This window comes from Petaurus breviceps, unplaced genomic scaffold, assembly GCF_028583685.1.
Source record: "Petaurus breviceps papuanus isolate PSGF00001 unplaced genomic scaffold, PetGlider_PUasm1.0 178, whole genome shotgun sequence".
Classification (NCBI taxonomy): Eukaryota; Metazoa; Chordata; class Mammalia; order Diprotodontia; family Petauridae; genus Petaurus; species Petaurus breviceps.
Genome location: NW_027185777.1, coordinates 461712 through 476531, shown reverse-complemented (window position 1 = coordinate 476531; position 14820 = coordinate 461712). Strand labels below are relative to the sequence as shown.

General features: G+C 40.7%; 1 protein-coding gene across 2 annotated transcripts in view; it reads right to left on the bottom strand.

Moving 5' to 3' along the window:
* CRTAP (cartilage associated protein) overlaps nt 1–14820 on the bottom strand; it is a 69411-nt gene that overhangs the window by 17166 nt on the left and 37425 nt on the right. For both annotated transcript variants that reach the window (XM_069086141.1, XM_069086142.1), the window contains exons 4-6: nt 13252–13380; nt 9176–9321; nt 5059–5142 (exon numbers count right to left, since the gene is read on the bottom strand). In XM_069086141.1, the coding sequence (XP_068942242.1) occupies nt 5059–5142; nt 9176–9321; nt 13252–13380 (359 nt within the window). The remainder of the gene's footprint in view (nt 1–5058; nt 5143–9175; nt 9322–13251; nt 13381–14820) is intronic.

Here is a 14820-nt window from a genome sequence, read left to right as displayed (position 1 = left end):
TCTGAGGCTGGATTTGAATTCAGGTCCTCCTGACTCCAGGGCCAGTGCTCTATTTCACTGTGCCACCTAGCTTCCCCAAGAGCCCCAATTTTGAAACCTAGCTCCAACAATTGTGACCCTAGCTAAGTCATTGAACCTTTGTGCTGCAGTTTCCTTTTCTGCAAAACGGACTTCATACTTCACAAGGTTTTTATGAGGAAAGCACTTAATTTCTTTTAATATTTTAACATAAATTTTTATTTATATCTTTTGACATCACCTACATTTTTCCAGAGAGATTCTGTCCATATTTGTAAGTCTAATGATTCCTGAAATAGAACTAGGCTTGGTGCTCAAGCTGTCCCCTAGTCTGCCCAAATGTCAGAAATTTTAGTTCATAATAGAAACAATTTACCGTGATGAACACTATCCCCACCCTAAGGAGAGTGTCTGACCAGCCTAACCATTACCCAAATAATGCTCCTGCTTCCAACCAAAATCTGAACTTTAGAAGAAAAAAAATATTTTGGATGCATTTCAAACCTCCTATTAATTCAAGTTATTTGTCATGAAGGACTATGGATTTGTAAGGAAACATCTCCTATAACACAAGTCAGTGGTATTTGTTTTCTTTATGGCACCAACCAGAAGAATCGGGTTTGACAAAACATCAGAAGAGATTTGAAAGATCCACAGCACCTAACAAGGCACAGTTTAAAAAAGCAAAGCAAAACAAAAAGAATGACCATTTCCATGTGAAAGCTGTATCTGCTTGTAGAATTTCCACCTACTTTTCATGAAATTTGAAATTTACATCTGGAATGCATGCTACCATTTACTAATTCAGAGAACATTTTAGTTGGCCATAATTTATGACCTATGCAAACAAGAAATTAACCAAACATGTTTTCTCTGTATGTCATTTCCTCTACCCTATTTCAAGTCACAACTCAACTATTAAAAGTCAGATTTAAAAAATTCAACAACAACAAATTGTTTGTAATGCCCTTCTACTTCTTCAGGGCAATGATTCCCATGGAACTGGAATCTTAGAAATCTGAAAGATGGCAGGCCTACCTACAACTTCCTACCATGACTTATAATCACTGTGAAACTTCCTAGTAGCATTTTCCTGCCTAGAACAGCCAATTTCATTTTTTTTTCTCCCCAGCCAAGAGGCCCATAAAGCTAACCCCAGTTAAGGTTTTCCAGGATATCTCATTCCAAGATGTAGAAAGAAAAAAAATCTTAGTTGCCTGGAAAATGTTATAAAGAAGTTTCACTGTGTTTAACATCTTATTCCTGCCAAATTGGCTCCAAGGATACAAAGCTGAAAACTTCATCAACATTCTTTAGGTGAGTGAACACCTCTTAAAAGGCCTAGGAGAGTGGGACATGACAGGCCCATCCAACCACACGGAGTCATGGCGTCAGCTGGATGCTGTGGGAACTTGGGCCTGGTGTTGTGTGGTGGGACCATGCTGAGTTCCTGAAGAGTACCAAGGTGTGGACTTGGGCCCCGGAGAATTTGCAAACAAGGTGTTGGTTTCTTAACATTTAAAGTTCAACCCAAATATCCAATGGACAGTCAGAACCCGACCTGTTCTCTCTCTGGCTAAATCAAAGTCTAAAAATGTTCCAGGAGAAAATGTTGGCCCCCATTCACTAACCAAACAGTGGAGCCCTAAGCCTTTGTGGGCCAAGTTTGCATGGACTAAACAAGCAGGCCTTAGTTTCACAGAGTTCGGGGGGGATTTGTCCTGCTTGACCCCAGAGAGTAGAACCAGGAGCAGTGAGTGGAAGTTGAGGAGTGGCAGATTTAGGCCTGATGGCAGGGAAAACTTCCTAACAAAGAGTTCTATAAAAGTGGAATGAGCTGCCCTACCAGGGGAGGCGATGTAATCTCCTTAGCAAAGGTCCTTGAGCAATGACCAGATGACCATCAATAGCAATAACGTAGTGGGGATTCTACTTTAAGAAAGGATGGGTTGCTGAGCTCTCTTCCAGATGGAAAATCCAGTAATTCTTTGTATCACCAGCATCTTCAATCTATTTTTTTTTTTCCTTCTCTATCAAATCCTTCCCTTCTGCCTTCAAATATAGAAGCAGGTCTCCTTTGTCATGGGAAAAGCTTTCACAAAAGCCAAAAGAAATCCAAACAAACCAGCAAATCTCCTTCATTTGACCCTAATGCTCCTTAAAGATACCATCTTATCGTTCTCCTATTCACTGAAGCAGTTCCATAGAATTAAGGCAGTGCTGCCTAGTGGGAAGAACAGAGTAGCAGAGGCAGCTAGAGAAATAGGGCATAAAGCACTGAACCTGGAGTCAGGAAAACCTACCCCTCTCGTTTCCTTCCATTAGACTTTGAACTCCTTGAGAACCCAGACCTTTCTTTGTGTTCCCAGGACTTGTATATAACAGGTACTTACTATTTACTGACTGACATCCCTAAGCCAAAAAATGGCTTGAATATTAGGTTAATGTTAAACTAAATTAAGTTGTTTCTGGCAGCCTGGCGCCTAAAATTCAAAGTACATTATTAATCTTTTTCTTCAACATGTAGTTACCCATGAAGGAAAAGAATAGTGTCTTATCTACACTCGGTATTTCCTCTAGAACCTCATACAGTGCTCTTAACAATGTAAAGCCTTCAGAAGTATTTGCTGAGAAAAAATTCTAGATATTGCAACAACAGACATGGGTTTCAATCCTGCCTTTGACACTTACTATCTATGTGACCTTGAGTGAATCACGTAACTTCTTGGGGCTCAGTTTCCTCAACTGTAAAATGAAGGAGATTGGACATGATGGCCACTAGGTCCATTCCAATTTTCTTGCTCTATGGTCTTTTTCAACAAACAGGGAAGGGGAGCAAGCTAAGGAGTCACCTAACTCCAAATTCCAAGGAATTCTCTAGAATTGCTAAAGGAACTGGATACAATTTATAGAAAAAAGATCATGGTTCAAGCTCACAGGAAAATGGAAGGAAATAAACTATCTGAGCATCTTTAAAATGTTATTATAATTTAAAAGTCAGAGAAGCTAAGTGCTGCAGGAGGGAGAGTGCCAAGCCTGAAGTTAGGAATACTCATTTTCCTGGGTTCAAATCTAGCTTCAGATCCTTACTTGCAAGTGACCCTGGGCAAGTCACTTAACCCTGTTTGCCTCAGTTTCCTCATCTGTAAAATGAGCTGGAGCAGGAAATGGCAAACCACTCTAGTGTCTTTGCCAAGGAAACCCGAAATGGGGTCAGAAAGAGTCAGACACGACTGAAACAACTGAACAGCAACAACTATTTAAAATTCACTCTTTTTACAAAGTAAAAAAGATGCTAAAAGTGTGGTCTGCGATCCCCACAGACATGTAGTCTCACATCCCCAAATCTTCCCTCTGGGGAAATGTATGACCCTGGTTTCCATTTCTTACAATTGTCCTTTTTTATACTAAGATTATCCTTTTGTAAAAATACTCAAGAAACTCCCAATTTCTTCTCAGGTCTTCTGCACATTTCATATACAGGGAGAATTCAGCATTGAGATAACTTTTATCAATTGGGGAAATAATTCCTTTTGGCAACTCACATTTGTAAAATGTTTTTCTTCATCACCCTATAAGAAGGGCAGTATAAGTATTATCTCCATTTATAGGTGAGGGACCAAATCTCTGGAAGATTACGTGGTTTGTCTGTGCCTAGATAGCTTAGGGAGGCCCTCTCCTGTGCTACGGCCTCTCTTGACCATGGCTATGCTGGCTTCCCAGGTTTCTCTCCCCTTCAATTCATTACTCAGACTGTTGCTACACCTCTCTTCCTTGCGGACCGATACAGTAACTTCCCGCCTCAATTCAAAACTTTTCCATGGTTCCTTAGTTCTTAACTGTTTTATGCATTTCATTGGATCCCAGGGACTGTCTTTCTTTTTCCTATTTGTAATTCCATTGTTCGGCACAGTGTCTGGCACATAGTAGGTGCTTAGTAAATGGTAGTTGAGTGACTTTTGAATATACTTCCAACTCCTTAGCCTAGCACATGGGGCAATCTACCATCCTATCTCTCTCACATTATCTCATCCAGCTTCTTTTAGATGAATTGAACTACCTGTGGTCCACGATATGTACACCCCAGTCTCCCGTCTCTGTGCCTTTGCTTATACTGTTTTTGATGCCCTGGAATAACTTTCTTCCCATTTACCTAAATCTGTCAAGTGGGGAACTCCTATTCATCCTTCGGGTTCTATCTCAAAGACCTCCTCCTATATTGTTTTATTGATCCTGCTAATCAATAATGAACACCCCTCCTCCTACTCCCCTTCCCTTGCCCCTACACATTTCAGGTGTTGTCAGTCAGTTAATAAACATTTATTAATCACCTACTATGTGCCAAGGGCAGCTAGGTGGTGCAGTGGATAGAGTACTGGTTTTGAAGTCAGGAAGATTCATTTTCCTGTGTTCAAATCTGGCCTCAGACACTCACTAGCTATATGACCCTGGGCAAGTCACTTAACCCTGTTTGCCTCAGTTTCCTTATCTATAAAATGAACTGCAGAGAGAAATGGCAAACCACTCCAGTATCTCTACCAAGAAAATCCCAAATGGGGTCATGAAGAGCTGGACGTGACTGAAAATGAATAAACAAACATGCATCAGGTACAGTGCTGCACTGGAAATAAAAATACAAGACAGTCCCTGCCCTCAAGGAGCTTACAGTCTAATGGGGAAAGACAGCACATAGAAGTAAGTTAAAAAGGGGGGTGGGTACTTGATCAAGGGACCAGAAGGAGAACTCCAAAGGACTGGTTGGGCTGGGTAGCCACTTTAAATGGAGGTTTGGGGAGGAGCTCTGCCCTCCAATCAGAGGGTTCCCTGATGAGTTGTTATGAGTACCAAGGCTGATGTGAACATGGCAGGGTGAAGAGTTTCCTGGATGTTAATATTTATTTAGACTACATCCCCTAATCCAATGTAAGCACCGTGAGGCCAGGAGCCCTTAGCTTTACTGAACTTCATATTGATCTAGGATTTAAGCGCACAGTAGATGCTTAATAAAGGTTAGTTGACTTGAACAGAACTGAAACCCACCTCATCATCATCCATTATGTTTTCCTTAGCAAACTCATAGAGTTCCTTTTGGATTGTCGTTACATTAAAGTATAAAACAGCTTCCTGTTGGGGAAGAGAGAACATAGTAAGACAAGGTTGGAGACGACAAGTATAAACTGTGTTCTAGAGTCTATGCCAGTCCTGGGGATAAAAATGCCATCTTCCTTCCAGGCACAGCTCAGACACCACATCTACATGAAGTCTTTCCTGATCCCGCCAGCTGCTAATGCGCCCCCTCATAAGTGATATTCTACTTAACTATTATAATTAACTACTAACACTTACTTTCTGTATGTGTATCCTCTATATAGGAATGATTCTATATGTAAGAAATTACAGCACTATATATAGGGCAGCTAGGTGATGTAGTGAATACAGCACCGAGTCTAGAGTCAGGAAAACCTGAGTTCAAATCTGGCCTTAGATGTTTACTAAATGTGTGACCCTGGGAAAGTCACATTACCCTGCTTGCCTCAGTTTCCTCATCTGTAAAATGAGCTGGAGAAGGAAATGGCAAACCACTCCAGTGAGAAACTCCAAGAAAACTCCCAATGGGGGCATGAACAGCTGGACATGACTGAGAACAACAATGTCAACAACAATATTCTATATATATTTATATATGGACTTGTCTTCCCATTAGAATGTAATCTCTTTGCCAGCAGGGATTATCTCATTGTTTGTACATGTATTCCCATTGCCTAGCCTAGTGCAAAGTACACAGTAGGTACTTAATAAATGTGTGTCAAGGAACTGTTCTGTCAAATGACTGGATTAGACTAGATGACCTATAAGGTTACTTCTAGCTCCAAGTCTATGGTCCTCTAATCTCATAATTTCTTTTGCTACTGCTCTAGAGAATGGAACTAGTATAAAAAGAAACAGATTCCCATTCTACATAAGGAAGATCTTTCTAACAATTAGAGCTACCCAAAAAATGGAAAGTGCTATCTCATAAAGTAGTGAATCTCCCATCATCACTAGGATTTAAACAAAAGCTGGATGGCCAGATATAAGGAAGAGACTGAACTGGATGACATCTAAAATTCCACGACTTTACATAATTAATTATTTAATAATAGTTGCTAAAAAGCAATTTGATCTCCAAATCAGGACAAATCGTCAAAGACAGATCAAGAGAAAGGAACAAGGAAATAAGCATTTATTAAGTACCTACTATATGCCAGGCACTGTACTAAGCACTTTATGAATATTATCTCACCTCCTTCTCACAACAACCTCCTGGACAGTAGAGCTCTTACAATCGCCATTTTACAGTTAAGTAAAGTGAGGCAAGTCATGGTTAAATGACTTGCCCAGGCTCCCACAATAAGTATCTGAATCTAAATCTTCCCGACTCTATGTCCAGTACCCTATATCCACTGTGCCACCTACCTGCCTTCAATGCCTTTTTTTAATGGAGAAAAAAGGTAAACAAAGCAATAAGGCTATATCATTCCTAAAGTCATTTATAGTATCTAAATAAAGAACATTTGAATGCTGCTAATATGCTTGTTTCTTTGAGTATAACTTTTGTCACAGTCTTTGCTTCATCAATTAATCAATAAGAACATATTAAGCACCTACTGTGTGCCTGTACTTTAACCTTGAGGGCCACCAAGAGCCAAGGTGCAGGTGAGGAATAGAGAAATGAGGGTAGAAAATGTAAAGAAGAAGAGAGAAAAGAAAAGAGGACAGAAAAAAAAGGGAGATGCGAAAAGAGAGGAAAAAAGAGAAATAGATGTGGTCAGTAATCATATTAAGAATTATAAGTCACATCCTTTAATCCTCACAACAACCCTGGGCAGCAATTACTGCAGATGTTATTATCCCTGTTTTATGGGGCACATAGTAGGCATTTTACAGATGAGGAAACTGAAGACCAGAAGTGCCTAGTGAGTTGCATGAAGAACAGTCAGATTGAGGAGAGGGCCAATGAGGCTCTTCTGTATATCTGGAAAGAGAGAAGACTGGAGGCTAAGGCCAGTGGCTGGTATGATCCTTGGGCAAAAAGCCACTGGTTGAACTCAGAGAGACAGTTCTTCCTTGAGAATACTGCCAAAAGCATAAAAATGACAAGCATTCATTCAAGAGGTTCTGGCCCGATGGCCACACACTTCTCTTTTTTTGGGGGACGAGGACACTGGGCTTCATTGTTTCTTCAAAGACATCTTCTTTGATCAAACGACGATCTCCACTGCAAATAGCCCCCGACACCATTAACTGAAATTCTTTACGTGTTCAGTCACGAAAAGACTAGAACTTTTCCTAAAGAAACCCTGTTTGTTTTGTGTTCTGGGAGAAGGAGTTTGCTTTCCTCAGCTCTAAGCCCAGAAGTACCCAAAGGTGCCTTGGAACAGGGTTCATACTGCATTTGCAAACAATGCCTGTGTAGACATAATCTGAATCAGATATAATTTTTGGACGTGACCAAGTAGGAATTTCTTTGGCTTCACTCTGTGCATTTGTTTATCTTTTTTTTTCCCTTTCAGTTGGAGGAGTAGAAAGGAAAAAGAAAATAAAATTTAAAATGGCTATAACCTGATTGCTTATTCATGACAAGGGTTTTCTTTTTCCAAATGACAAGAGGGTGAGAGGCAGGGAAAGTGGTGCTTTTTTAGTTAAGAAAAATTAAAATAAAAGTTACATTAAAAAAAAATCATAGATAGATTAGTCTATCTGGAACACAGAAGCTATATTAAAGAGATAAGTTTGACCCAGAAATACCACTTCTAGGGCTGTATCCCAAAGAGATCATACAAATGGGAAAAGGGCCCATATGTACAAAAATATTTATAGCAGCTCTTTTTATAGTGGCAAAGAATTGGAAATCAAGGGGATGCCCATCAATTGGGGAATGGCTAAACAAGTTGTGGTATATGAATGTAATGGAATACTATTGTGCTATAAGAAATGAGGAACTGATGGACTTCATAATAACCTGGAGAGACTCATATAAACTGATGCTGAGTGAGGGGAGCAGAACCAGGAGAACATGGTGCACAATTATAGACACATTATATCTGTGATGACTAACTCTGATAGACTTGATAACGCAAGGTTCTAAGGACAACTCCAAAAAACTCATGATGGAAAAGGCCATCCACATCCAGAGAAAGAACTACAGAGTCTGAATGCAGACTGAAGCGTTCCTATTTGCTCTCTCTCTTTTTTTGTTTTGTTTAGTTTCTTCTATTTTTTCTCATGGTTCACTCCATTGGTCATAATTCTTCTTTGCAACTTGACTATTGTGAAAATGTGTTTAATGTGCAGGTGTATGTCGAACCTATATCAGATTACATGCCGTCTTGGAGGGAGAAGGGGGAGAAAGGGAGGGAGAGAAAATTTGGAACTCAAAAACTTGTGGAATTGAATGTTGCAAACTAAAAATAAATAAATTTAAAAGGAAAAAAATAAAGAGACGAGTTTGTAGAGACAGGGTTAGAGTAGACAAGGGCATGCAATTAATGGAAGATTTTGAATACTGGGTCAATATGATCTTCCTTACCCTCCCCTCCTCACTCCAATCTTTTAGTTTGTTGTTTTTCTCATGGAGAGAAACTACAGAATCAGACAGGTAGCACAGTGGATAGTGGTGGGCTAGAGTCATTAAGACCTGAGTTCTTACTAGCTGTGTGACCCTGGGCAAGTCCTTTAACCTCTGCTTGCCTCAGTTTCCTTGAATGACAATTATAATAGCACCTACCTCCCAGGGTTGTTGTAAGGATCAAATGAGATAGCATTTGTAAAGTGCTTTGGCACATACTAGATGCTAAAGGGAAGGGGGATGAGGTGGGAAAATGATGTGTAAGTAATATGCTCCTTAAACTTGGTTGTCTGATCAAGCATGGGCCCAAAGGCAAGAGATGAGAAGACACTAACTTGGCTTCTTTACGGAAATGAGGGACTACAGGCACATGACGTAAAACATTTTTTCAGTATATAACTTTAGTGAACCCTCCCCCAGACTTCCCCTCCCACTCTCATTTTCTTGGTCTCTGGGAGGAGGAGGGGAAATGTAGATATGGCAAAAACAAAAGACAAAAATGTACTAAAAAAAATCTATTCGAGAAATAAAAAAAAAAAAACAACTTACTGGTCTGGGCTGGAAATGCTCATCTGTGAGGCCCCACTTGTCTCTGTGGTACTCATAGTAAACCAGATTCTGCTTCATGACTTCATCTTTCTGATCAAAGAGCATGTAGCTAGCAACACATGGAGCGGCATTCTTCATGTCATTCACTGGATTGGATGGGGAGAGGAGGAGAAAAATGGGAAGGAAAATCATCCAGAGGGTCACAATCATTAGAGATGGAGTACAGCTTCCTGGAGGTCTAGAAAAAACCAGGATGGATTGGATGGGGAGGGGAGGGAAAAATGGGAAGGAAAATCATCCAGAGGGTCACAATCATTAGAGATGGAGTACAGCTTCCTGGAGGTCTAGAAAAAACCAGGATGGATTTATGGAAAATCTGACAAGTCTTATTGGATGGTCTCTGATTTGAAAATCTTGTAATTGGGTGATCAGAATTAGAAACAGTATTAGAGCAAGTAATTTCCAGAAAAAGTGAGTACCTGACATAGGATCTGAAGTCAATGGTAAAAAATGTTGTTTTTGCACAAAGTAAGTTCTGCTAAGATGAAAAAAAGAAGTCATAGATTGGGGGAAAAAAATCTTTGGATCAAATATCTCTGTTAAAGACTGCTGCCTAAAACACACACAGAATTAATAGAATATATAAGTTCAAGAACCATTCATTCCCCAATAGTTGAGCGAACACTTTTTCTAAATAAGAATTGTAAACAATTCGCAACCCCTTGAAAGCTGACTCTAAACCACTAATAATAAGAGAAATACAAATTAAAATAACTTTATGTTTCACATTACATCCAAAAAAGTGGCAATAATGACAGAGGAATGAAATGACCAACGTTAGAGGCACTGCAGGAAGACAGGCACACTGTTTTTCTGTTAGTGGGGCCATGAATTAGTCCAGTCATTCTGGAAAGTGATTTGGAATTATGGGGGGGGAAAAGTGACTAAAATCTTCCTACTCCTAAATCCAGAGATCCCAGTGCCATATAGATGACTCCGAGGAGGTAAAAGAGAGAAATAAAGGTTCTACAGACACCAAAATATTCATGGCAGCACTTTTTAGGGTAGCAGAGAAGTAGAAAAAGTGGGAAGTGAGCACCCATCAATTGGAGAATGGATAAATATGGTACATGAATATAACAGAATAGTATCGTGCCATAAAAAGCAATATAAAGGAATTCTGAGAAGCATGAGAAAATACATGAACTGATGAACAGTAAGATGAACAGAAGTAAACAGAATCTCATAAGAGAACAATATATGAAATGATTAAAACAAATGTAAAAAGAAGGAAGAAAAAAACCCTCAAAACTAAATTATATTATGTAATATAATAACCAATCTTGGCCTCAAAGAGATGAGAGAATGCACCGCCTTCCTTTCCTTTGAGAGGGGAGTTTATGGTATGGAATGTTTTGCATATGTCAAGTGTGGTGGTTTTGCTGAGCTTTTGAGAGCTGAGGGTTTTGGGGTTTTTTTTGGTTGTTATATGTAATGTTAAATGTGGTAGTTTTGCGGAACTGTTGAGAGTTGAAAGTTTTTTTAATCTTTGTTACAAAGGGAAGGCTTGCTGGGTACTAGAGAGGAAGGGGGGGTAGATTTAGAAATGAATGTGATGTAAAAACAAAAGGCATGAGTAAAACTTCTTTTTTTTAGTATAACTGAGATTATTTTTAAAAAATGGAAATATTGTGGGGTTCACTTGTCAAGGAAAATGCCCTTGGGCAAATGGCCCCTTACCTTGTGACCTTAAGCAGGTCATTTAACTGCTGTCTGACTGAGTTTCCTCAATAGTAAAATGGGGACACCTGCCAGAGTTGTTATGATGATCAAATGAGTTGATATTTGGAAAGCACTTGGCACACAGTAGATGTTTAATAAATGTTTGTTCCCTTCCATTTCCTTAGACTAGATTGTGCCAGCCATGTAGGCTTGATCCAGACTGGGTCTGAAAATGTTCCTTTAGGTCTTGACTTATCTATCCTTAGTTCCAAAAGACTCTAGAACTAGCTGGTGTGACTCAAGTAGTCAACACTACTGCAGGGTGTGGCTGGGATGTCTAGACTGAATTAAACCTGTTCCTAGCCTCCAGGGACCTGAACTCTGGTGAGTCACCCTGACCTCCGGGCTTCAAAACCCAAGAAATCTGACCAACACCCTTGGGGCACTGGAGCAGACCTAAGCCAGTATTTAAAGGAAATTAGGGGTGAGGAGGGTGAAGGAGCACCAGTTCTGGACGGGGACATATTCAGCTTTCTGTCCAACAAGTTATGAAAACTAGGTTCCCTAAATGGCATCGGCTTACCAATATCCATTTGGATATTGTGCCACCTAGTGGTGGTTTGATAAAATGACTCCACATTCTTCAAGAATTAAGAACATAAGGTTCCTAACTCCATAGGTGGTGGTCAACAAGTCAACACGCTTTTATTATGTCCTTACTATGTTCCAGGCTGTGGTACCTTAAGAACATTAAAGGGAAGACTCTCTGAAAAACAGGAACAAAGCTAAAAAAATTTAGGCCAGCACCACTAGGAAGTTCTTTCCACTCTGGCAGAAATGTGGAGATAAAACCATTTTAAAGATCCAAGCCACCCAGCCCAACACCTTTAATTTTACAGAGGAGGAAACTGAGATCGTGAGAGATTTCACACAGCTGACTCCATCATGGTGGACCCACCACCAGAGTATAGATGTCCAGAATGTTTATACAGCTTTCCTTCCCCTACTCTAAGCTTCATCTCCTGCTTTTAGAATTTGGTTAGAGTGTAAGGGTATATGTACGCTGGCAGGGCATATGAAGAAGGAAAAGATGTACCAGGATGCGATCTCATTTTCAGAATAATTTAGAGGCCACTTTGTGGTCATGATACACCCTCCTGTCTTCTGTGACCTATTCAGAGAGGCTAGCTCTGTGTTTGGAATGTTTAGAATATGAGTATTCTACAGACAGCTCCCCACTTCAAAGAATTCAGTGCACAAGGACCAATCCAAATTCCCACATAAACCACCTACCATAAATGTGGGAGCATTGCACGCATAAGAGAAACGGGCCTGAATCTGGAGTCACATCATAATGAACCATATCTCTTTTTTTGTTCTCTCTGTGACTTTGGACAATTTGTTTTCCATCTCTGGGCCTCATCTTCCTCCAGCAGAAAATGGAGCGGTTGGAATACATAGTTCCCGAGAAGCCTTCCCCCCAGATCTTATCATCTATGTCAATATGATCGGCAAGATCATCTTCAACTCTGAGTGTGCGTGGGACCAGCCCTTCTAGAGAGGTCACAGGTTTAAAGCTGACAGGAGACTGAGTGGTCATCTCTAGTCCAACTTCAAGAGGGGAGCTGGAGCCGGGATTTCACTGGGCTACAGAACTCTCTGCCAAGTCGGGCTGGCACCTTCTCTGCAGTTTGTAGCCATATAGAACTGTCTAAACTGTAGAAAAATGAAACAATTTGTCCAGGGGTCACCCAGCCAGGACTTTCTGTCTTTGAGGCTCACTCTCACATGTTTACATGTATATGGTGAGATATATATGTGTATATATATACACACATAAATATCAATGTGTGTGTACATGTACATTTATGTTTATATATATTTATGTGTATATAATCTCATTTCATCCTCATAGCAACCCTGTGGCTATTTATATGTATTTATATTACACACATATGTGTATACAGTCTCATTTTATCCTCATAACAATCCTGTGAAGTGGGTGCTGTTATCACTCCCGTTTTATAGATGAGGAAACTGAGACTGAGAGATGAATGACATATGAAGGATCACACACCTAACAGGCATCTGAGACACAGCTGGATGCCAAATTCCTAACCCAGCCCTCTGCACCTGACCCCATGCTGCCACTCCATTTGCAGGGTTGAATTATTGTCAAATTCATGAAGTTTTCATTTCAGCCCAAGGGATTATGCCCTTCCAATGTGACAGATGCCTCAGTCATTATAAGAAAAGACATCACCCAGGGCCTATGAAAGATGCTGTGCCATGATGGTGCCCAAAGAATTCTGGGAAATAAAAATCCCATCTCTAGAGTGAAATCATTAACTCACACTTATAATACGCGAACTGCAAATAATGATACATGGTGGCCACAAACTTCTCCACGGGGTAGCCCCCGATGACAGGGGTGAGGTTCTCTTCACACTTCAGTTTGCACTCCAGAACTTCAATATAATGGTCTAGAAAAACACAAAGACTCAGTGTCAGACACAGTCAACCATTTCCCGATGTGATACAGCTGCGAAGGTTTTCTGCTCTCTCCGTTGTACTTTGCTGCCTTGATTCCGCCTGTCTTACAAGGCTTCCAGGCTTCCCCACAAATTCCATCCCCCAGACTGAGGTCTCTGCCAATTACTGCTACGACTTCCTTCCTGAAGGCCAGGGCTATGCCTCATGTCCTCTTCCAGGGTACCCAGACACACTGAGTCCTGCTGGAATGCCTACCTGCTGTCCCTGGCTTGACCCTCCCTGATGCCCATCAGCTGGCTGCCTGGGCCCAGCCTCTACTCACTGACAAACCATCCTGATAATGTAGCCTGCCTGCCAATATATCAACTGCTATTGACTTCTGGGTCTCAGTGATGCCAATCATGGGGCAACTTGAATTCCTGATTAGCTAATTAATGCCTACAGAAAGAAATGCTCCAATGACACCTTACTCACCCCTCCGGAATCTCTCCTGTTATCTGATACTGGTGCCAACCCAATACCAGTAAGTATGTCTTGGCTCTAGCCTCCGGCTGTCCTCAACGTGCCCTATAATGTTACTCACTGGAACCCAGTGCTAATAAGTGGGAGCTGGTTAACCAATGGGGAAAAAAGGTCTTGGCTATAGGAGATTCAAGATGCTCCTGGATTTTTTTTTAAATCCAGATTTATGATTTCATCACTTGAGAGATTAAGTGCCTACTGTATGCCAGGCACTGTGTTAAGAACTTTACATATGATCCTCACAACAGCCCTGGGAGGGGGGTGTTGTTAATACCCCCACTTTACAGTTGAAAATGAGGCAGATAGAAGCTAAGTGACTTGCCCAGGGTCACACAGCTAAGAAGTATCTGAGGTAGGTTTTGAATTCAAGTCTTCCTGACTGTAAGCCCAGTGCTTTATTGACTGTACCACATGGCCGCCATTTTAGAGAACTCTTGGTTCTGTTCTACAACACAGAAGCAACCTGCCTAGAGTCACACAAATATGTGTGAGAGGAAAAACTTGAAGTCATTTCTAGCTGATTTTAGTAAGCCTCTCAACCCTTTCCCCCATGCATCATGCTGCCTCTCTCTCTCTTTGATTCAAGTTTATTAATAATAGCTCGCATTTACATAGAACTTTAAGGTTTACAAGGCACTTTCCTCACAACAGTTCTGCCACTTGCTTGCCCAGTGTGGCCTTGGGTAAGACACTTAAGCTCAAGCCTTAGTTCCCTCATTTGTAAAATGAAAGAGGTTGGATTAATTGAACTTTGAGATGCTTTCCAAGTAAGGAATGGAAGTATTATTTTACAGATGAGGAAACTGTGATACAGAGAAGTCAAGAAGCCTTGCCCAGGGTCACGCAGATGGAATGTATTGGAGTTAGGACTCTTATCCCCAGGTCCTCTGATTATAAGCACAGGGCTT